General features: G+C 45.3%; 1 protein-coding gene across 1 annotated transcript in view; it reads right to left on the bottom strand.

Annotated features, from left to right (window-relative positions):
* Positions 1-887: 887 nt before the first annotated feature.
* dolpp1 (dolichyldiphosphatase 1) overlaps positions 888-23,094 on the bottom strand; it is a 33,004-nt gene continuing 10,797 nt past the window's right edge. The window contains exons 2-8 of the mRNA XM_038781939.1: positions 19,230-19,330; positions 14,250-14,334; positions 10,145-10,244; positions 7,962-8,060; positions 5,830-5,958; positions 5,250-5,339; positions 888-3,148 (exon numbers count right to left, since the gene is read on the bottom strand). Of these exons, the coding sequence (XP_038637867.1) occupies positions 3,112-3,148; positions 5,250-5,339; positions 5,830-5,958; positions 7,962-8,060; positions 10,145-10,244; positions 14,250-14,334; positions 19,230-19,330 (641 nt within the window). The 3' untranslated portion in view covers positions 888-3,111. The remainder of the gene's footprint in view (positions 3,149-5,249; positions 5,340-5,829; positions 5,959-7,961; positions 8,061-10,144; positions 10,245-14,249; positions 14,335-19,229; positions 19,331-23,094) is intronic.

The following is a 23,094-nucleotide window of genomic DNA, read 5'->3' as shown; positions in this document are numbered from 1 at the left end:
TTTTTTTTACACAGTGGGTACCTGGAACTCGCTGCCGGAGGAGTTGGTGGAAGCAGGGACGATAGTGACATTTAAGGGGCATCTTGACAAATACATGAATAAGATGGCAATAAAGGGATACGGACCCCGGAAGTGTAGAAGACTTTAGTTTAGATGGGCAGCGTGGTCGGCACGGGCTTGGAGGGCCGAAGGGCCTGTTCCTGTGCTGTATTGTTCTTTGAGTATGACTCGTACTGAAGTCAGTGTGAAAACAATGGACTAAAAATTACATTTGAATTATATCAAAACGCACCACTATTGTATTTCCCATTCCAATCTCCACGGTCCTTCCCCTGACGGGGATACAGTTCTACAGGTGCCTGGCTCTTTACTCTCCCGGCCATTCTGTAGAACAAGCACCGGCAGGCTATATAGCCATGGGCGGCATCACAACAACCCTAGCGTCACCTGAATTCTTGGATTTTAGTGTGAAATCTATGTACTTGAGCTTACTGATCAGCAAGCAGAGAAGCACCAATAAAAAATAAAATATACATTAAAAAAATAGATGAAAGAAAAACAGGAACACAATGCTGCATATAGATAGGGCAAGATGTCTCTCTCGGCTGAATAGCTTTGACAAACAAAACCTTACAATGATCCCTCTAACCCCCAAACGGCTTTGAGATTTAAAACTAAATCTTTTTGCTGTGACTAAAACTTGGAGATATGGTAAATTTAATATCTGGTCCACAAGACTTTTGAGCTTAACAAGTGACCGTTGCACAAAACCGATATCTTGTATACTGTTACCCCTATACATTTAAAGAGAAAAATAAATCAGCTTTCTGGAAAGACAGAATATAGCCACCCTGTCCCAATATGGTTTCTGCTCCGTACAATTTCAGGCAGCTTAATTTCTAAACATTTATTTAAAATAAGAAATATGTTACAAGAAACAAAATCTCAAAAGTCAAAGAAAAATCAGGAATAGTTTCATAATCGCGTTTTTAAAATCTTGATTGCATCCAATTACTGGCAAATAAACCAACAGTAATCTGTCTTGGAATGGTTTTAAAAAGCACGCATTCAGAAGTAACTCAATGATCTGGACATCAGGTAATTCGTCTGTCATTTCATTTACTACACAAATCTCTGGGAATGCTCACACACAGTAGCACAGAATCAAAACCCATCTCGAAACAACCTGCGCATCCTCTCTACCCCAGTGGGCTCCACAGGTTGGGTCAACCTTAATGGCTAACGGGCTTAGGGAATGTTAAGCAGCATGTGTGAGTATGGTTGGCTTCCTTCAGAGAGGCCAGCAGAGGAGGCTGCCCCACACTATCGCCTGCCCTTTGGTCTGGTTTATGTCCTGCTCCCCGCCTGCACACGGAGCAATACAGTATCCCACTCAACTGAAAGCAAAATCAAAGCCCTAACAGACCCTCTCAGGTACGACGCAATGTCCTCTTCTCTGCAATTTAAACACAACTGGATTATCACTTCTGCTAAAACAGAAACAGAAGAAATTTCAGGTGAATGTTGAGCATCCCACAACAAAACTCTCAAGAGTCTTATCGAGTTACCATTGGGTTATTAAAATAAAACCTTCAAGGTAGCTTAATGCTTTGTGGTAAACTCCTAGTTTAAATTTCAAGGGCATTTTAGTGGGTTTAACGTTTGTATCACACACTGGCAGCTCGGGTCAGTGTGATCCATGTCCTTGTGCTCAAGGGCTGAATGGGAGCACAGAGTCATTAAACCCACATAAAAACACTTACTTCCCTGTTCGAATCAGAAGAGACTCACTTTGTTACATTGGAAATGTAGCTAATAACAAGGATTGTTGGTGTGTTGCGAGGTACATTTAATTTGAGGTGGCCACACATGCATTCCTATCGAAAAGCCAACAACGTGTGCGGTAAGGAAACAAAGATTTTCACCCGGGGGGGTTAGTATTGGCTGTCGAATTTGCAGATGTAAAATACAAATCATTGTCATAACTCAATGGATTAAACACTGACCTCAGAAAAGCCACCCTCTCCTCCCAACTTCCCCAATTCTCCCATTTCCAACAGAAAAATCAGTGTGCTATTTGAGGCCAGATTTTGCAATAGGCGGATGCAGAAGTGAGCTCACCAAACACTCCCCTGCACGTGGGAAGAGAGAATCCGAGCCTCCCTCCCCACTACAAGGCTCAAGGTTGCTAAGCAACAACCCAGGCCCGAAATAAAGTGGCTACAATATCGTCGTCTGACTTGCAATTGCCAAAATGCTGGCTATTGCACAAAGATCACATCAAAGAGGACCAAAGTATTAACAGAGCAATAGGCGAGGGGAGTGAGAAGGGGAAAAGGGCTTTAACAATCCTAATTCCGGTTTGGCTCAACCGCATTGATGACAGAATATGGAATTAATCATCCCTTTGGGGTTGGAGAGAGAATCCTAATAAATGCTTCGCTACAAAGAGTTTTTAAAACCAGCCTGTTAGCTCGATATCACTAACCAACAACAAAAATAAAAATAAGTATTCCACTCACATCACTAGTGTTTCTTTGTATACAAAAAGAACTAATTTATTTTTCTAAAGTGCAACATGATCCCTTATAGTTTTCTCTGGATGCTACAGATGTGACCCGAGCATGTCAGATACCTGATTAACCATTCAAACTGCACCTCTGCCCTCCTATATAACGCTTTGTTTTTAAACCAGTAGCGTCAAAATGCCACTTTTGTTTTGCAAAATATCACCCCACTGCCATGTGAAATTTGGTCCTTACCTCACCTGTTATCCCTTCCAAAAATTAAAACCAAGTTCCTGAATCAGATGCAATAATATCACATTTCACCCGCACTGTGAACCCACTTTGTTTAAACGAGTTCAGTCCAGCGCTCACATGGGTCTAACATGCAGTAGAAAGCTAACGGCAAGCTGTATCAACACTGACTGCTGTCACGGGGGTGTCTAGGCTGCCGCCTTGCGTCTCAGCTTGCCTCTGACCAACTGCAAAAAAAAAATTCAATTTAAAAAACAAAACGATTTTTCGTGTCGTTGGTTTCCTTTTCATCGCCTTCCAGGGTTCGCAGCACAGTCCTGTCTCACCCCCAGCACAAGGGGCCGACTTTGCATCATTGCATCTTGGTGCCCAGCTTCCGTTGTCTGTTGCTGAGGACAGAGGCAGAGGGAAAAAAGCTTAAATTCAACCAAAGGAAACCAGGGATAGCAATTGGATTTTGTTAAAGTCCATGTGGCGGGGGCAGTGGGGAGCATTAGCGCAATGGTATCGACACTACACGAGCAATCAGAGACTCTCGGGATTCAGATTCAACGGCAGATGATGAAATTTCAATTCATTAAAGATCTGGAATTAAAAGTCTAATGACGACCGTGGAACCATTGTCGAAAATGAACCATCTGTTTCACTAATGTCCTTTAGGGAAGGGAATCTGCCGGCCTTGCCCAGTCTGGCCTACATGTGACTCCAGATCCACAGCAATGTGGATGACTCTTAACTGCTCTCTGAAATGGCCGAGCGAGACACTCAGGTCAAGGGATGGGATGGGATGGGCAACAGATGCTGGGTGCCCACATCCAATGAATAAAACAGACAGAAGAGGATTTACTAAATAATACGCTACGGGAATATACAATTCGTCTTCTCCTCACTACCACCCCCACCAATTCCAGTAGAAAGGTACTGAATAACTGACATTTACTGTATTGTAGCATCACCAAGTGCACGTCACAGCAGAATGAATCAGACAGAGTGTTGAGATCATAAAGAGATACAAGGACAGGTGATCAAAAGCTTCAAGGAATATCTTTAGTAGGAGAGAGATTTAGGGAAGAAATTCAGAGGGATGCTGAAGGCACTCATGGGATGTGGGAGTCACTGATGGGCCAGCATTTATTGCCCATCCCTAACTGCTCTTGAAAGGGCAGTTAAGAGTCAACCACATTGTTTTAGGCCAGACCGGGTAAGGACAGCAGATTGCCTTCCCTGGAAGGACATTACTGAATCAGATGGGGGGTTTTTTACGGTCATCATTAGACTTTAGTTTCCATATTTTTTTTATTTAATTCAAATTTCATCATCTGCAATGGTGGGATTTGAGCCTGGATCTCCTGAGCATTACTCCGGGTCTCTGGTTTACTAGTCCAGTGATAATTCCACTACACCACTGCCTCCCCTCAAGGAATGTAGCATAATATCACAAACTTCCTCCCAGGATATGCCATGGAGTACATGATTGGTTTTGGGAGACAAGGCTGCACAACGACAATAGCGAGAAGGTCAGGTCAGAGTGAGCAGCTTAGCTGAGGAGGGATCAAACACTCTACAACACTAAAACCCAAGCAAATAGCGAGGCGTGACAAAACTGCACAGAAATGCAAGAAGGACGATCTCCCTCTACACTGTTCCATCAAATACTCCCAGGAGAGGTACAGCACGGGGTTAGATACAGAGTAAAGCTCCCTCTACACTGTCCCCATCAAACACTCCCAGGACAGGTACAGCACGGGGTTAGATACAGAGTAAAGCTTCCTCTACACTGTCCCTATCAAACACTCCTAGGACAGGTACAGCATGGGGTTAGATACAGTAAAGCTCCCTCCACACTGTCCCCATCAATCTCTCCGAAGACAGGTACAGCACGGGGTTAAATACAGAATAAAGCTCCCTCTACACTGTCCCCATCAACCACTCCCAGGACAGGTACAACACGGGGTTAGATACAGAGTAAAGCTCCCTCTGCACTGTCCCCATCAAACACTCCCACGACAGGTACAACACGGGGTTAGATATAGAGTTAAACTCCCTCTGCACTGTTCCAACAAACACTCCCAGGACAAGTCATGTACAGCACTTGGCTGGATACAGAGTAAAGCTCCCTCTACACTGTCCCCATCAATACTCCCAACAAAGGTACTCTCCAATGTGCTGAAAACAGAAAAAGATTTCTAACGAGGGCAGCAAGAAGATAGATGTGGGGGACAGAACGGTGGCGCAGTGGGTTAGCACTGCTGCCTCACGCTGACGAGGTCCCGGGTTCGATCCCGGCCCGGGTCATTATCCGTGTGGCGTTTGCACATTCTCCGCCTGTCTGCGTGGGTCTCACCTCCACAACCCAAAGGAGTGTACGGTAGGTGGATTGGCCACGCTAAAGTGTCCCTTAATTGGAAAAAAAAATAATTGGGTACTCTAAATTTATTTTTTACATTTTTAAAAGATTTAAAGACAAATGTGAGGAATTGACCACCTTACCGTGCTTCGGACCTTGTAACCGTGTACTCAAACCACAGGATGTTTGGAATCAAACTTGTGTCCCGAATCAGAAAAAACTCCGAGACTGGCCTGAATCATGAAGGTGTCATGTAAAGAAAGTAAGTATATTAATCAGTGATGTCCAATGCTAGTGCAATCAGTGATGTCCAATGCTAGTGCAAAATGCAGCAAAGTTTGATCAAGACAATTTGAATGAAGATTTACACCCAAAATATTAGCCCAGCTTTTGCTTTCAGGTGCTAGAGCTGTGGAGCTTGTTGAAACAAGCCCATCGATGGATTTTGCCCAGGAGCAATGGTTACAAGGGTGAAATTCGTGCAGGTCAGTAACACTGACGGGCATTTCGAACACAGTCCGAGTTATAGAATATAAAACACGTTTTGGGAAGTGAAGGGGGAAGTTTAGAACATTTTTTAAACAATGTTTTCATGTGTCAATTTAATCAGCACTTCATATAAACCTGGCGCAGAGCATGTAAATTATACTGAAGTCTCAACAACTCAAATTAAAAGCTTTCTATCTTTTCTCCATACAATTCATTGGGGTTAGAGACACTTACCATGAAGCTATCCTGGGGAATAGCGGCGTTAGTACCTCTTGTGTAAAGATAAACCAGATTGCTCCCATCACTCCACCTGCTATAATTCCATATATCACTTGGCTCCAGGAATGGTACATCAAATAGACCCTGCAAGAATAAACACAACAATCCTTTAAAGACTGAATCATAGAATCATACAACACAAAGGAAGGCTATTCAGTCCATCGTGTCTACACTGCCTCTTAGACAGCGCTTTTCCATTGTTCTCACCCCCCTGCTCTTTCCCTGTAGAGTAAATCCCACCATTGCAGATGCTGAAATTTTCCTTTTCAGGTATTTATCCAATTTCTTTCCAAATGTTACTCTGAATCTGCTTGCACCATCCTTTCAAGCAACATACTCCAGATCACAATAATCCTCCGAAAAATAACTCTCATCACCCCTTGTTTTTCTTTTTTTAAATCAGTGATCTTAAATTTGTGTCCCCTGCTCATCAATCTCACCGCGAGTGAAAGGAACGCGGTTCCATGTTGCACAAAGAAAATGTTGGTCTGTTATCGCTTGAAGGCATCAGCAACCCTCCAGAAACTTGATCAAGTAAATAGTTTTTATACAGAAGCACAAGGTAGAAACAAACTGTGCTGTTGCCTAGCAACAGGGCTCCAGAGAGGGGAACCCAGTCAGTGAAAAACAGAAAAGCAGTTTTAGTTCAGTTGGAAGTAAGTGCCAGACAGACAGGACACGGAAAAAGAAGGTTCTAAAACCCAGGGAAGGACAAAAGATAAACCCAAGATGACGGCTAAGTCTAGGAGCAAGGACAGGAATCAATGAACAGATCCTGTTCAGTGAAGTTTAAGAGTGAGGAGCAGAGGAAGGCTGTAAGCTTAAAGTGAGAAAGCTGCAGGAAGCAGTGGTGTTCTGCTGGTATGGCTTGAGAGTGTGTGGAAGGCAAAGCTTGAATGCACGCAGCAATATAGGGGAGAGGAACATCGGAAGGAGAGTTTGAAACCCTGGAGGTGGATCCACGTGGAAGGCGATCGAGAGAAAGCGTGCTTTGGGATAAGATTCCAAAGCCAAGTACTTTGAGTGCTGAGATTGGAAACCCATGCGTCAAAGGCAAGCTTCAGGGAGAGCAGTTGGTGTCTCAGTGTGACAAGTATCTGGGTGGAGTTAATGAGAGATCCATAGCATCGGTTTGGGGTGGCATGTCATTTGGTTTCAGAGTATGGTGTGTCTGACCACATGCCTCCTACTGGTTTACTGTACAGTGTACTTACTGTGAACATTAGAGTAGAAGATAGATTTTGTAACTTGTGTTATCCTTCCAAATTTGTATAGATCACTGATCATAGAACATAGATCATAGAATTTACAGTGCAGAAGAAGGAGGGCATTCGGCCCATCGGGTCTGCACCGGCCCTTGGAAAGAGCATCCTACCAAAGCCCATGCCTCCACCCTATCCACGTAACCCAGTAACCACATCTAATCCTTTTGCACACTAAGGGCAATTTAGCATGGCCAATCCACCTAACCTGCACATCTTTGGACTGTGGGAGGAAACCGAAGCACCCAGAGGAAACCCACGCAGACACGGGAGAACATGCAGACTCCGCACAAACAGCGACCCAAGCCAGGAATCGAATCTGGGACTCTGGAGCAGTGAAGCAACTCTGCTAACCACTATGCTACAGTGCTGCCCAATATATATATATACATATATATCTGTGCTATATATCTGTACAGTTCTAGATTTGGTGAAAGAGTAGTATATTACAGTTCATCGTTTCTTGTTTAATAAATATTTTATTCTTTTATAAGTTCATCAGCTGACTTTGTAACTCTGTTCAGTAGGCACTCTCCCATGTTTCTAGACAAAAAATAAATAAAAGTTAGGATCTAATAAGACTAGTTGCAGCTGAGGATCTGACCGGACAGCTCTAATACCAAACAATTAAACTCAATGACCCATGGTTGTGCTCACTTAACAATAAGGCTTTGTGATTGCAAGGGTTGCTCACTGTACCTTAGCCACAGAATAATACATTGACCACCACATTGTATAACGCCCTTCCCCTCATAAAACAGGCATCAGCCGCCTTATCATGAGCAGCACCTTGGAGATTCTGGTAATATAAGAAGTGTGACCTACCTACTATATGAGACAAGGAAGGCCACAGTCAGCAAGCATATGGATAAAATGTGCCTCCACAGCAAGTCTAAACATCTAGCGTTGTTTGTTTGGTGCATTCTGGGAAAGAAACAAATAGATTTTATTTTTTTTAATTAAATGTTGAAAACTTTCACCCCATGATTTTAACCAACTCGCATTTATAGATCACCTCCAACATGATAAAACAACTCAAGGTTTTTGACTTTGATTGTAAGCCACCTAAGGCGATATTAGGGCAGGTGATCATAGAATTTACAGTGCAGAAGGCGGCCATTCAGGGGCTGGTTTAGCACAGGGCTAAATCGTTGGCTTTGAAAGCAGACCGATGCAGGCCAGCAGCACGGTTCAATTCCCGTACCAGCCTCCCCGAACAGGCGCCGGAATGTGGCGACTAGGGGCTTTTCACAGTAACTTCATTGAAGCCTACTTGTGACAATAAGCGATTTTCATTTCATTTTTCATTCAGCCCATTGAGTCTACACCGGTCCTTTTTGGAAAGAGCACCCTACCTAAGCCCACACTCCCACCCTATCCCCGTAACCAGTAACTGTGCTAACCACTGTGCCCCCTGTGATCAAAAGCTTGATTAGGGAGATGCGTTTTATTGAGCAATTTGAAAGGAGGGGGGGTTTAGGGAGATACTTCCAGGGCTCAGAGAGTTGAAGGCACAGCAACCAGTGGTTAACCAATTAAGATCGGGGTCCTCAACACCCAGAATTGGAGGAGCATAGGGATCTCGGGGGATTGTAGGTCTGCAGGAGGGTACATAGATAGGGAAGGATGAGGGCATGCATAGATTTAAAAATAAGGATGAGAAATTCAAGATCAGGGTGTTACCAGGTGCCAATTTAAGTCAGCAAGGACAGCCAGTGTCCAAACAATCTGCATTTGTTTGGCACATCACTGTGCTTAGATCTGACCTCACTGCGGCCAACAACTCTCCCGCACCTCAATAAGTGTCTATTGCTCATGTGAGGAGAGGCAAGTGGTGTCAGCAAACTTACCAGCACAGTTTTGTCATAGCAACCCCAATTCTGACTTACTAAATCAACCAGTTAAAACTTATTCAGTGGTCGTCATTTAACAGCTTTAATACCTTTGACCACCCCATCTCTGTTGATATCAGCTAACATAGCAGACATCAGAAGCCAAGCCAAGCCCCCCCCCCACCCCACCAAGACCTTTTCTGTGTCACTCATTTACCTATTAGGCACTTACTAAATACCACACAGCCTAATCTCTAAATATTCAGTATAAATATACAACATAAACATTACATGGATATGAGCTTCATGTTATATTTTTCGATTATAAATTCCTACATTCTTTTTCTTTTTAAATTTAGAGTGTCAAATTATATATTTTTTCAATTAAGGGCCAATTTAGTGCGGCCAATCCACCTACCCTGCACATCTTTGAGTTGTGGGGGGTGGGAAAAACGCATTCACTTGGAAAATGTGCAAACTCCACACTGACAGTGACCCAGGATCGGGATTGAACCTGGGACCTCGGCGCCGTGAGGCAGCAGTGCTAACCCACTGCGTTGCCGTGCCATCCAAATTCCTACATTCTAATGAAAACTGTTTATGTAAGCTGTCACGCTGGGGTGCAATCATCATCCATCCTCTCACCTGAACAGTAACTTCGACTTCACTCCCCTGTTTACAATAGCCCAGGACATCAGCCCCTGTTTATAAAGGTCTGTGTAGACGGGGGGGGGGGGGGGGGGGGGGGGGGGGGGGGCGATTCAGCAAGCTCAGCTCTCGTTTCCATTGAGATTTATGGATATCCCCCCCCCCCCCCCCCCCCGACCCCCCCCCCCCCACCCACCCAAGTATTTATCCAATTTCCTTTTGAAGACACTTGCACTATTCATTGAAGCTGCACATTCCAGATCATAATTTATTTTATTAAAAATAATTCTTACTCCTCCCCCTAACGCCATTGCTATTTATCATACTCTTGTGCTCCCTAGTTACGGAGCATCCTGCCAGTGGAAGCAGTTCCTCTTCATTTAATCAATCATCCTCTATTCTAATTTGTATATCATACATCTTTACAAAGTCTCCTATCATCGATGAAGAGTTCAACTTTTTCTTGCCGTCATAGGGTGGGGAATGTGTAATTCTGACCCATAAAACATGCCCAAGAGTCATACATACCTTAAATAAAGGAAAAGGAGTGAGTAGATGGAAAAGAACCATATGAACTGGGAATGGCTGGAGGGCATTCCATACTCTGTAAACACGATACTGTGACCACCTGTGTGCAAAAGTAATTAAGAAACATTTATAATCTATGAAATAACAGAACCCTGTACATAAGTTGAAGGCTCCTCAGAGTTAGTACAATTAGGATATCACATACCAAGGGGTAGACAGGTTCGTCCATAAGAAAAGACGACCATATGGCCCGTCAGACTGCTGTGAAATATCATCATGGTGGATCTTCTGCTTCACCCTCACTTTCTCACCCAATCCCCAACAAATCAATAATTTGTCTCAAGCACAATGCCAGCAGAAACCACCTTCCCACGATGACTGAAGCAAACAAGGAAACAATGGAATAAAAACTGAAAAATGCTGTGAATGCCAAGCAGATCTGACAGCGTCTGTGGAGGGAGGGATAGACTTGACGTTTCAGATCTGTGACCATTCACTTCTGACAAAGTTCACATACATGAAACTCAATTACTCTCTGTACTCTCTGAAGCTGGCAGGCCTGCTGAATATTTCCAGTCATTTCGGTTTTTATTCTGGATTTGCAGCACGCAGTATTTTTTCTTATGAACGAGGAAGTAATGGAAATCTATTCAGACTTTCAGGAATTTAGTTTCAATAAACGTTTTGACAAAACGGTTGCGCCGTTCTGAAGTCTCTGCTGATTTAATAGGGTTCTCTTAACTCTGCCAGACCCCTGGCAATGAACAAAAAACACACCCTGGCTGTGAACACACAGGACACTCACAGTGCCATCTTTCCCTTGCAAAAGCCACGAACAGTTGAGTTTTGAGACTTTGAACAGACATTCAGGCATCGTGAAATTCCACTCCCAGAACTATCTTGACCACAAGCAGCAGCGGACGGCCAGCAGGATTGCCTATTTGCAGCGCGGGTCAGGAATGGAAACTCCGTCACCGGACACACATGACAGTGGCTAGGATGAGCAAGTTTTTCGGGGTAGAGGATAGGTGTGCGAGGTGAGCTGGAAGCCCAGCAAATCATGTCCACATGTTTTGGGCATGCCCGAAGCTAAGAGGGTTTTGGCAGGGTTTCGCTAAGGCAATGTCCACGGTGCTAAAAACACGGGTGGTGCCGAGTCCAGAGGTAGCGATCTTTGGAGTGTCGGAAGATCCGGGAGTTCAGGGGGCAAAAGAGGCTGACGTCCTGGCCTTTGCCTCCCTGGTAGACCGGAGTCGGATCTTATTAATGTGGAGGGACTCAAAGCCCCCGAGTGTAGAGACCTGGGTTAGTGACATGGCTGGGTTTCTCAGTCTTGAGAAAATAAAGTTTGCCTGAAGAGGGTCAATATTAGGGTTCACCCGGAGGTGGCAGCCGTTCGTCGACTTTCTCAGGGGAAATTAAAAATGTCAGCAGATGCAGTATTCCAAGGGGGGGGGGGGGGTGTGCAGATTGTTGTTGTATGGCTGAGGTGTGTGTAGATTGGGCTGGGGGGGGGGGGGGGGTGAAGATTGTTGTTGTATGGCTGAGGTGTGTGTAGATTGGGCGGGGGGGGGGGTGCAGATTGTTGTTGTATGGCTGAGATGTGTGTAGATTGGGCGGGGGGGGGGGGGGATGATTATTTTACCATGTTGAGGTCATTGTTTTTGTTACGGTTATAAAAAAATTTCAAATACCGTAAAAATATTATTTTATAAAAAAAGGAATGGAAATTCCACCACGGTGCCGAGGTCCCAGGTTCGATCCCGGCCCTGGGTCACTGTCCCATGTGGGGTTTGCACATTCTCCCCATGTCTGCGTGGGTCTCACCCCCACAACTCAAGAGTAGATGGATTGGCCACGCTAAATTGCCCCTTAATTGCAAAAATTAAATTTTTTAAAAAGTTTTTAGAAAGGCATAGAAACTCCTCTGCTGTCACATTAAACACAGCTGCTCAAACTGTCTCTACTTAGACATTATTAAAAAATTACAGAAAAGTATTCCAGCAGGTTAAAGGTCCAGGTGTATTGCAGAATCAATGCGAAAAGTGATTCTCTGTAGCCGACTTGCAGTCCAGATATGGTAAATACGGCCTGTCCGTCAGTCCAGCTGCACTTCCTGCAAGAGGTATTTTCCCTGCAGTGCAGTTGAGCTTTGAAGCTACATTTGTTGAGTTTGTCTCTTTCACAACAGTAGGGGGATGAATGCACAAGGCCAGCATTGGCAAACCAGGAGGAATCCAGCAGCTCATTCTCACACTGCAGTTGGAGCTACAGTACAGCTACCAGAGAGGTCCATTTGCACCAGGAGCTTAGCACCACAAGTAAACATCTACTGTTATGTGAGGAATGATATTATGTAACATCGCAGTAGAATAATACTTTCCCTCTAAATATCTGGTTAAAAATATTTTTCTTCCGTCACGGCATCGAGGACCCGGGTTCGATCCCGGCCCCATGTGGTGTTTGCACATTCTCCCCGTGTCTGTGTGGGTCTCATCCCCACAACCCAGTGCTAACCCACTGCACCACCGTGAAACCCTGATTAAAGGAATACAGATGAATTTGGAGAATTACTTCATTCAAGGGATGTGGGGTAGGCCTCACTGGTTAGCCCATCCTTCACTGCCCGACCCTAACTGCCCTCGAGAAGGTGGTGGTGAGCTGCCTTCTTGAATTACTGCACCCCATATGTTGTATATGCACCCACAGTGCTGTTAGGGAGGGACTCCCAGCATTTTGACTCAGTGACGATGAAGGAACTGCGATATATTGCCAAGACAGGATGGTGAGTGACTTGGAGGAACTTCCAGGTGATGTTCCCAGGATCCGCTGCTCTTGTCCTTCTAGAATCTAGATGGTAGTGGTCATGAGTTTGGAAGGTGCTGTCTAAGCAGTGTTTGGCGAGTTCCTGCAGTGCATCTTGTAGATGGTGCACACGGCTGCCACTGTGCATCAGTGCCAGAGGGAATGAATGTTTTTGGTGGGGTGGCAATCACATGGGCTGCTGGATGGATGCTTGGATGGTGTCAAGTTCCTTAAGTATTGTTAGAGCAGGCGGCACGGTGGCACGGCGGTTGGCGCTGCTGCTTCAAGGCGCTGGGGTCCCGGGTTCAGTCCCGACTCTGGGTCCTGTCCGTGTGGGCTTTGCACATTCTCCCAGTGTTTGCGTGGGTTTCACCCCCACAACCCAGGGTGGGTGGATGGGCCACGCTGAATTGTCCCTTAATTGGAAAAGGTGAATTGGGCACTCTAAATTTATTAAAAATTTATTGTTGGAGCTGCACTCATCCAGGCAAGTGGAGAGTATTCCATTACGCTCCTGACTTATGTCTTGTAGGTGGTGGACAGGCTTTCAGAGAGCGAGATCATGAGTTATTCACTACAGAATTGCTAACCTCTGACCTGCTCTTGTAGTCAGAGTATTTGCATGGGCAGTCCAGTTCAGTTTCTGGTCAATGGTAACCCCCAGGACGTTGATAGGTTCTAGGCAGCTGAATGAATAGCGCAGAGCACCAAATGTATCTCAGGTTATTCCCACTCCAGCACCATCAGTATCTCAGCAACTTCTCTGATCCAATTAATATTCTGTTCAAAGAATCCCTACAGTGCAGGAGGCCATTCGACCCATCCAGTCTGCACCAATCCTTTGAACGACCACACTACCTAGGCCCAATCCCCCGTCCTATTCCGACAACCCCACCATAAAGTGCAATTTATCATGGCCAATCCATCTAACCTGCACATCTTTAGACTGTGGGAGGAAACCGGAGCACCGGAGGAAACCTACACAGACACGGGGAGAATGTGAAAACTCCACAGAGCCAGTTACCCGAGGTTGGAATCGATCCCAGGTCCCTGGCGTTATGAGGCAACAGTGCTAGCCAATGTGAAACCGTGCCTTCTGCTCTTAAATTTAAAATGAAAACTCTCTTAAACACTGTCCTGTACTTTGATCCCCTATATTTACAGTACATTTGAATATTACGAAGGTGAGACCTGTGTACCAGAAAGTACAGCAATCTGATTTTCAATGCGTTCCCAGTAAGACACACTCACTCCTTATTCAGAAGGAATGGAAACATTTGGTGCAAACAGTTGCTCTCACCTTGGCACGGTCTGGGTTCTTTGATAATATTCTTGACTACCCAGTTGAAGCTTTCATTTAGTACCAAACCGCAAAGAAATGAAATCTGAAACAAACCACAAAAGAGTGAAAACTGAGAGTCAAAATGTTTTCAAGAAGGTTTATGAGCGTCATGTAGAGTATTTCAACATGACTGTCTGATATGATAACCGGAGTGTGAAATACACAAGTAAACAGGCCAGAAGTGTCAACACTGCCGGTAAAAATCGCAGGGTTACTGGGATAGGGTGGGGGTGCTCTTTCGGCACGTGGTGCACACTCGATGGGCTGAATGGCCTCCTTCTGCACTGTAGGGATTCTGTGCATTGGTAGACCCAGCAGGCCCAACTGTTAATTTATTTAACAATGTAGTTAAGAAGAAAGCTCAGGCCATCATCGGTGATCCTCTCTCTCGTTATATTAATTTGAAAGGCCCCCTTTGGGCCAGCACCAGCCTCCCCGAACAGGCGCCGGAATGTGGCGACTAGGGGCTTTTCACAGTAACTTCATTTGAAGCCTACTTGTGACAATAAGCGATTTTCATTTCATTTCATTTCCACTTTAGAATGGCGATTGCTAGAAAACATTTCTTCAACAGGTCTTTTGTTCCCAGTGCCACAAGTTTACTAAATAACCATGTAAATGTAACTTGATGTTATTCATTCTAACTGCAGAATGCAATATATGATGTTTGTAACGTATGGATGGATGTTTTGTATGCACAAATATATGAATGTAGGTATGCAGGAAATATTGACTGTTTTTAACTAATGACTATGATTAGATAGGGCAGCAGGGTAGCATGGTGGTTAGCATAAATGCTTCACAGCTCCAGGGTCCCAGGTTCGATTCCCGGCTGGGTCACTGTCTGTGTGGAGTCTGCACGTCCTCCCCCTATGTGCGTGGGTTTCCTCCGGGTGCTCCGGTTTCCTCCCACAGTCCAAAGATGTGCGGGTTAGGTGGATTGGCCATGCTAAATTGCCCGTAGTGTCCTAATAAAAGTAAGGTTAAGGGGGGGGTTGTTGGGTTACGGGTATAGGGTGGATACGTGGGTTTGAGTTGGGTGATCATGGCTCGGCACAACATTGAGGGCCGAAGGGCCTGTTCTGTGCTGTACTGTTCTATGTTCTATGTTATACTGGACGCAAAGCCAAAGACAAATTTCCACTTTTGCGTGGACAATAAAGCTCTATTTCTATTCTTAGCAGTTTTAACGTGGTTGTACTGTGGGAAAATGCCATTCACCAACATCAGATTGGCTCACTGCAATTCTTACCATCCATAAAGGGAAGGCACTAAAGCCTTTCAGTGTCTGCAGGTAAAATAGTGCAACAGAACGACTTATCTCACAAAAGGAACTTGCAAACTATACAGAGGTTACACCGAGTACTGCATTTGCTGGCGGGCTTTTTTGTATTATAGAAGCAACCTCTATTCTACAACACTACTCCTAAAGCTTAAGACAACCGAGGCACCTATAAAGAGGAGCTGATGGGAAAGTAGCGGCCAACAGTAACAAACGTAAATTCCACCAGCCACAGTTGGCTAGACATTTACCCCACATTTCGGGGTTCCCCTCTGCTCTGTGATAATCACCTGAGTCATTCAGGGAAGATTATGGGGAAGTCCAGAGGCCCGAAAATTAATTTGCTGACTTAGAATTTTCAAACATCGCCTTCAATCTCACGTCCAACTGTTTTTTTCCCCTCTTTACACCGCTACTGGATTAGCAGCTCTGCAATGTGAAGAGGATGCAGTTGAATAGCATTGGAAGCTTCCGAGTTCATAAAACTACACCTAAATGGAATGGTTCTGCAGAGTGGTTTTTGGGCAGAACACAATGGAAAATGACCTCAATAGTTTCTGTACCTAATGGGTTTTTTTGCCAGAAAAAGTACAGTGTGTGCAAATTTAGAGTAAACCAAACATATATTTCAACAGCTACCCTCAATCCAGCTACACGTTCGGCAGACACTCAAATTTCCACATGGTTTACTTGGGCAAGAACACTGTTAAATGCTAGACCCACTGCTCTGAATAAGGGATCAGAGGGCCACATACCCTGTCCATTTCTCGTTTTTATATGCCCCTTGTATGTTCCGCCTACAGGGAACACATGCATCAAGTGACCCTGTTCCTGAAACACCCGTTAATGCAGTGCAAGGAAGGTCTGTTCATTTACAAAGAGGAGGAAATGACTCCGACCAGTTTAAGCTGAGGAACTCGCTATGTACAGATATGAAGTGAATACACGCCCTACTACATTCCAGTCTATTTGGGGAGACTTCCGTGGGCGCGATGCAAGGGGAAGATGGGCACAAGGTGGCTCCCACTGGAGAACTGATCTTTTAGCCCTTCTTCTTGGTGCCACTGGTGGTTTAGTCTTTGGAAATCTGTGATAGTTATCGGGGTGGAAGATTTGAACAGAAACTCGTCGATGGAGTCTGAAGCCTCTGAAGGCTCAGCGGGAAGTAAGATGGCGGAGAAGGTTTCTTTCTCTACTCCCAGCCCACTAACGAACAAGGTTCTCACTAATATTTTGGCAAAAGGCTTTGAGAAACACTGACAAAATGTGGCAGAGAATCTCAAAAAAGATCAATTGAAGAGGCCAAATAGAAAATGCTGGAAAATCTCAGCAGGTCTAGCATCTGTAGGGAGAGAAAAGAGCTAACGTTTTGAGTCCAGGTGACCCTTTGTCAAAGAAGACATAGAAAGTGGGAAATATTTATACAGTGGGGTGACAGAATGAAAGATGAGTCATAGCCACAGAAACCAAGGGAACAAAGTGCTATGGGCAATCCCCAGAGAGAACAAAAGGTGTGAAAGGCCAAACAGCAGAGAAACTATCAGAGGGTATACTGTGACAGATATAGATGTGGGGAGGAGGGAAAGGGGGAAGCAAAGGGGAGAAAAGGGAAGGAAAGGGGGGGTAAGATAGGTGGGGGGAAATATATATCAAGAAAGAAAGAAAGGTAAAAGACAGTTAAAATGAAATGGAATGAAAACAAAGGGGTCGGGGTGGGGTAGAGCTAATCATCTGAAGTTGTTGAATTCGATGTTGAGACCGGAAGGCTGTAGCGTGCCTAACCGGAAGAGGAGATGTTGTTCCTCCAGTTTGCGTTGAGCTTCACTGAAACATTGCAGCAGGCCGAGGACAGACATGTGGGCATGGGAGCAGGGTCTTGTGTTAAAATGGCAAGCAACAGGAAGGTCAGGGTCCTGAATGCGCACAGATCGAAGATGCTCAGCAAAGCGATCACCCAGTCTGCGTTTGGTCTCTCCGATATAGAGGAGACCACATTGGGAGCAGCGACTGCAATAGACCAAATTGGAAGAGATGCAAGTGAAACGCTGCTTAACCTGGAATGAGTGTTTTGGGCCTGGAATGTTAAGCATGGAAGAGGTAAAGGGGCAGGTGTTACACCTTCTGCAATTGGATGGGAAGGTGCCATGGGTGATGGGAGAGGTGTTGGGTATGGTGGAGGAGTAGACTAGATTATCTTGGGAGGGAACGGTCTTTGCGGAATTCTGATAGAGGGAGTGAAGGGAAGATGCGTTTGGTGGTGGCATCTCGCTGGAGTTGGCGAAAATGGCGGAGGATTATGCTTTGCATATAGAGGCTGGTGGTGTGAAATGTGCGAACAAGGGGGACTCTATCCTTGTTCTGGGAGGGAGTGGAGGGGCGAGGGTAGTGGCGCGGGAGATGGACCGCACACTGTTGAGGGCCTTGTCAACAACTGTAGGTAGGAAATCACGGTTGAGGAAGAAGGAACACATTTTCGAAGAACCATTTTGGTAGGTGGCGTCATCGGAGGCGAAAGAGCTGAGCGAAAGGGATGGAGTCCTTACAGGGTGTAGGGTGCGAAGAGCTGTAGTCCAGATAGCTGTGGGAGTCAGTAGGCTAGTAATGGATATTAGTAGATAGTCTATTGCCGGAAATGGAGAAAATAAGGTCAAGGAAGTGTCTGAAATGGACCAGGAGAAAGCGATGGAGGGGTGGAAACTGGAAGCGAAGATGATGAATTTTTCCAGGTCCAGACGAGAGCATGGTGAAGTGGCACCAAAATAATTTCACAGTGACTTCATTGAAGCCTACTTGTGACAACAAGCAATTATTATTATTATTAAATAGTCATCAATATGCCGGTAAAGGAGGTGTGGAAGGGGATATGCCTGGAACATGGAATGTTTTCCACATACCCTATAAAAAGGCACCCATGCAGGTACCCAACTACACCTATGATTCGGTGATAATAGGATGAGTTGGGCCATTCCACAGTCAAGAATCATTGCAGTGGGTCTGGAGTCACATGTAGATTTAGGCGGAGTTAGGACGGCAAATTTCCTTCCCTAAAGGGCACCAGCGAACCAGTTTTCACAACAATTCAGTAATTCTATAGCCACCATTACTGAGACTAGTGCTGTATTCAAATTTGAATCCCTCCCCCGCTACCCTGGTGGGACTTGGACTTTTGTCTCTAAATCATTAGTCTAGACCTCTGGATAGTCCAAGGACGTCGCCATTAAGTTACCGAAACCCAAATGAAATACAGCATTTGAAAAGCTCAGATTTAATAAGTAGGTTTTAAAGATTGACTAAATATAATGAACAATTCATATTTAAGATTGCATTCATCCCATCAGGTATCACGTATATAAACACAGTTTTTTCAAATTTATCCAATGCTTGGGTAAGCCAACAATGAGGCAGGTGGGCTGAATGATGCCAACACCTAGGTGCATCTGTACACACTGCAACAGAGCAACTGAATCCCAAGCGTTTTCCTCCTGCCCGTCAAGCCAAGTGAGGAGGCCCCTCACCTTCGCCATCCACCTCCTCCTCCAGAGAAGAAGGGAAGGAGGCTGGTCATGAGGACCATACTAGAACAGAGACCATTCCATGGACACATTCAGAGGCAACAATTCCCAGTGATCAAGATGAGAAACATTTACAACACTTACAGAGTGCAGCTCTCTTTTGAACACGATGAGTGTGACGAAACCAAAAAGGATAAATACTGGTACAAGACTTAAATATGCAAGAACCTTTCCTGTGAGGTCACCTGGAGAGCAAGAAAAATGAGACTATGTTTAGTGCAACACAAATTTAAAGAAAAGGTTTATGCAAATTTTAAAGCATTATTTAAACCCTGTATTTCCTCCCCGATGTGCCTCCGATGTCTCACCAAGAGAATAAATTATTATCTCCCAGGGATCTGCTACTGCAGCTCTGGGCAGACCCGAGAGTTCAATTAAATACAGGGAGGACCAGAGCACCATTTTCAGTCTCTATTGTAAAATGCATTCTCTCGCCCCATCGCTCTCCCTGTCAACTTCCAAGACGGAGTCAGATCATTCTCAACCTAGGGGCGGCACGTTGGTTAGCACTGCTGAGGACCCGGTTCACGGTGCTGAGGACCCGGGTTCGATCCCGGCTCTGGGTCACTGTCCATGTGGAGTTTGCACATTCTCCCCGTGTTTGCGCGAGTCTCACCCCCACAACCCAAAGATGTGCAGGGTAGGTGGATTGGTTACACTAAATTGTCCCTTAATTGGAAAAAAAAAATTGGGTACTCAAGTTTATTTTTCTTAAAATCATTCTCAACCATCATTGATCAAACTCCAGCACCAAAATCATCCACTCCTGACAAAACCCTCATCCATGCTTCTTTTAGATTGGATTGGATTGGTTTATTGTCACGCATACCGAGGTACAGTGAAAAGTACTGATCTGCGCGCAGCTCAAACAGATCATTCTGCACATGAAAAGAAAATACATAATAGGGCAAGCACACAATACACAATGTAAATACATAGTCGCAGGCGTCGGGTGAAGCCTGCAGGAGTAGACCTTCTTTCAGGTGGTCCTTACAAGCTGCCACTTTAACCACATTTTTAGTCATCTGATATCTCATAGGACGTGGAATCCAATTTAATATTACTGTGAAGCATTCTAATGTTAGACTATGTTAATGTGCTACATAAATGCAGGTTGTTATTGATGAAACAATCACAGCTTGCTCACTTCACAGTCCAGCTTCAGCAATGATTCAGTGGGCAACCCTCTCATCTGAGTCAGAATATTGTAGGTTTGGAATATTGTAGGTTTGGGTATACGTGATTCGAGCACAAAATCGAGGCCAATACTCGCAGTGCAGTACCAAAGGAGCATTGCATTGTCAGAGGCTGGTTTAGCACACTGGGCTAAATCACTGGCTTTGAAAGCAGACTAAGGCAGGCCAGCAGCACGGTTCGATTCCCGTACCATCCTCCCCGAACAGAAGCCGGAATGTGGCGACTAGGGGCTTTTCACAGTAACTTCATTGAAGCCTACTCGTGACAATAAGCGATTTTCATTTCATTTTTCATTTCAGAGGTATTAACCCGAGGCCCTGTCTGCCCTCTCAGGTGGGCATAAAAGATCCCACGCCACTATTTCGAGGAAAAGCAGGGGAGTTTGCCCCAATGACCAGCCAATATTTTCCCCTCAACATTCCCCAGCATGATTCAGGTGTAGACCATGGCAACAGTACTGATCCCACATTCCCCAGTACTGGTGCAAGCACCCCATGATCAGGAGCCCAGTTCTTCCATGTCAATCTTTGAGCCACATATTCATTTCTCTAATCTTATTTACCCTTTGCCAATTTGCACATGGCTCAGGTACCAATCCAGAAAATATTACCTTTGAGGTCCGGCTTCTTAATTTGGTGCCTAGCTCCTCACACTGACTAGCAGAACCTCCTTCCTCGCCTATTTCGTTGGCAGCTACATGGACCACAATGACTGGATCGTCCCTCTCCCAGCGAAGTTATCTCCAGCATGAGTAAATGTCCTGAACCCAAATACTGGGCAGGCAACATAGCCATCTGGACTCTCTTTCTTCGTTAGAAAACAATATCAATTCCCCTCAATATGCTGTCCCCTACTACCACTACATTCTTTTATGCTTTCCCCCTAATCTCCTCTCCAACTTGAATGGCTTCCTGTACCAGAGTGCCATGGTCAGTCAGCTCATCCACCCTGCAAGCCCTCACGCTCAAACAGGCCGAAAGAACCTCAAACCTGTTGGACATTTGCAGGGGTTGCCACCTCTTCCCCCGGGTCCCCCGGGTCCCCTTAGCTGCCTCAGCTACTCCTGTCCCAGACTACCTTACATATCAGAAGATCCTATACTAAGGGGTGTGACCGCCTCCTGATACAAAGAATCCAAGTAACTCTCGCCCTCTCTGGTGTCAGTGTCTGCAGCTCAGCCTCCAGCTTAATGTGGTGTGCCTGGCTTTTATAGTCACTTTTATACAGGCCAGTCATTGGCTCTATTGAACGCAAACCTTTTCTTCGCCAGTTCCGCTCCCACTAGAATCTGATGATGCGGCCAACCCATTTAAAGTCTAGATGCTCCCTCGCCAATCTCAGAACACGCTCTTTGAAGCTATGGAACCTCACTATTACCGCACGCAGTGGATCCGTAGGACAAAGCCTCTGCCGGAGTGGACCGATTCTCTGGATCATTCGCTTTGGCTTTCAACAACTTGCTCGCTTCGGCCAAAGACATCTCCGCTTCCAGCGAAGCAATCCAATCACTGTGGCTCACAACGCCACTCCCATATCTTGGCTCCATGGCCTTTCACAGTTTCAGTGGTCTTCTCCATAACTGCTCAGGTGGGGGCCAAGGACTGTTCCATTGGGCGATCCTCCGGCACACTCCGCCAGTGTTTATCAAATTCTTCGCCACAGTACTCAAAAGCACCTCAACAACCTTTTAAACTCCTTTCCCTGTCTTCACTAGCCCCTTAAATCTTGGAAAGTAAAGGGGCTTGAATAGTTTAGTGACCTGTTTATAATGGGGTTTGCCAGTTTTAGTGAGTCGGCTGACTGGGTTACAGGGATAAGGTGGAGGTGTGTGCTTAAGTGGGGTGCTCTTTCCAAGGGCCAGTGCAGCCGCAATAGGACGAATGGCCTCCTGTTGCACTGTAAATTCTATGATTTTATGAGTTCAACCACCCAATTTTAACTTTTTTCATTATTTTCAAACTCATGACTTCCCTCATTATGGTTTCCCTTCCTCCTTGCTGAAAAGGATTTTATCCGTGGCTCAGCCTGGCAATGGGTCTATTTCAGACTTATATGGCCATATTCTCTTGTTGGATCCCTCCCCACTAAACAGGGTGAAGGAAAAATGGGAAACTGAGCTGGGTCCTGTACTTACTAGTGAGGTTTGGGAGGGAGGCCCTTCACAGGGTCAACTCCATGTCTTCACGCGCCCAGTTGAGCCTAATTCAGTTCAAGTGTTACACAGGACACAGTTGGCCAAGGGAAGGATGAGTGGGATCTTTCCAAACATTGAGGTCAGCTCGACCATACACCTATGTTTTGGACCTGCCCCAAACCCGCCAGCTTCTGGGCTTCCTTTTTAAGCACTTGAGTCAGAGATAATCCAGGTGGATTTAAACCCACGCCCTCTTGGAGCCATATTTGGGGTTTCAGATTCACTGGCGTTTCACTCTGGGGTAGGAGTGGACGGTGTCACCTTTGCCTCACTGACAGCCCTGAAGTGCTCGGTTCGGGGTCCCCCCATTCCACCCATTCCATTAAGTTGGGCAACTTAATGTCATTCCTACACTTGAGAGAAAATCAAATTCGTCATTTGGGGGTTGGTGGAGAGGTTCTACCCGAGATGTCAGCTGTTGTGTTTTTGTTTTATATTTGCTTTTAATTGCTTGCACTGCTGCATTCTCATTGGTTTGTTATTTTATTATGAAAAACTTCAATAAACAGACATATTTTTTTAAAATATCTGCTGCCCTTGTCCTTCTAGATGGTCGCG

Source organism: Scyliorhinus canicula, chromosome 21, assembly GCF_902713615.1.
Source record: "Scyliorhinus canicula chromosome 21, sScyCan1.1, whole genome shotgun sequence".
NCBI classification, from domain to species: domain Eukaryota; kingdom Metazoa; phylum Chordata; class Chondrichthyes; order Carcharhiniformes; family Scyliorhinidae; genus Scyliorhinus; species Scyliorhinus canicula.
Note: the sequence above shows the minus strand (reverse complement) of the source record. Positions and strands in the feature narration are given on the sequence as shown.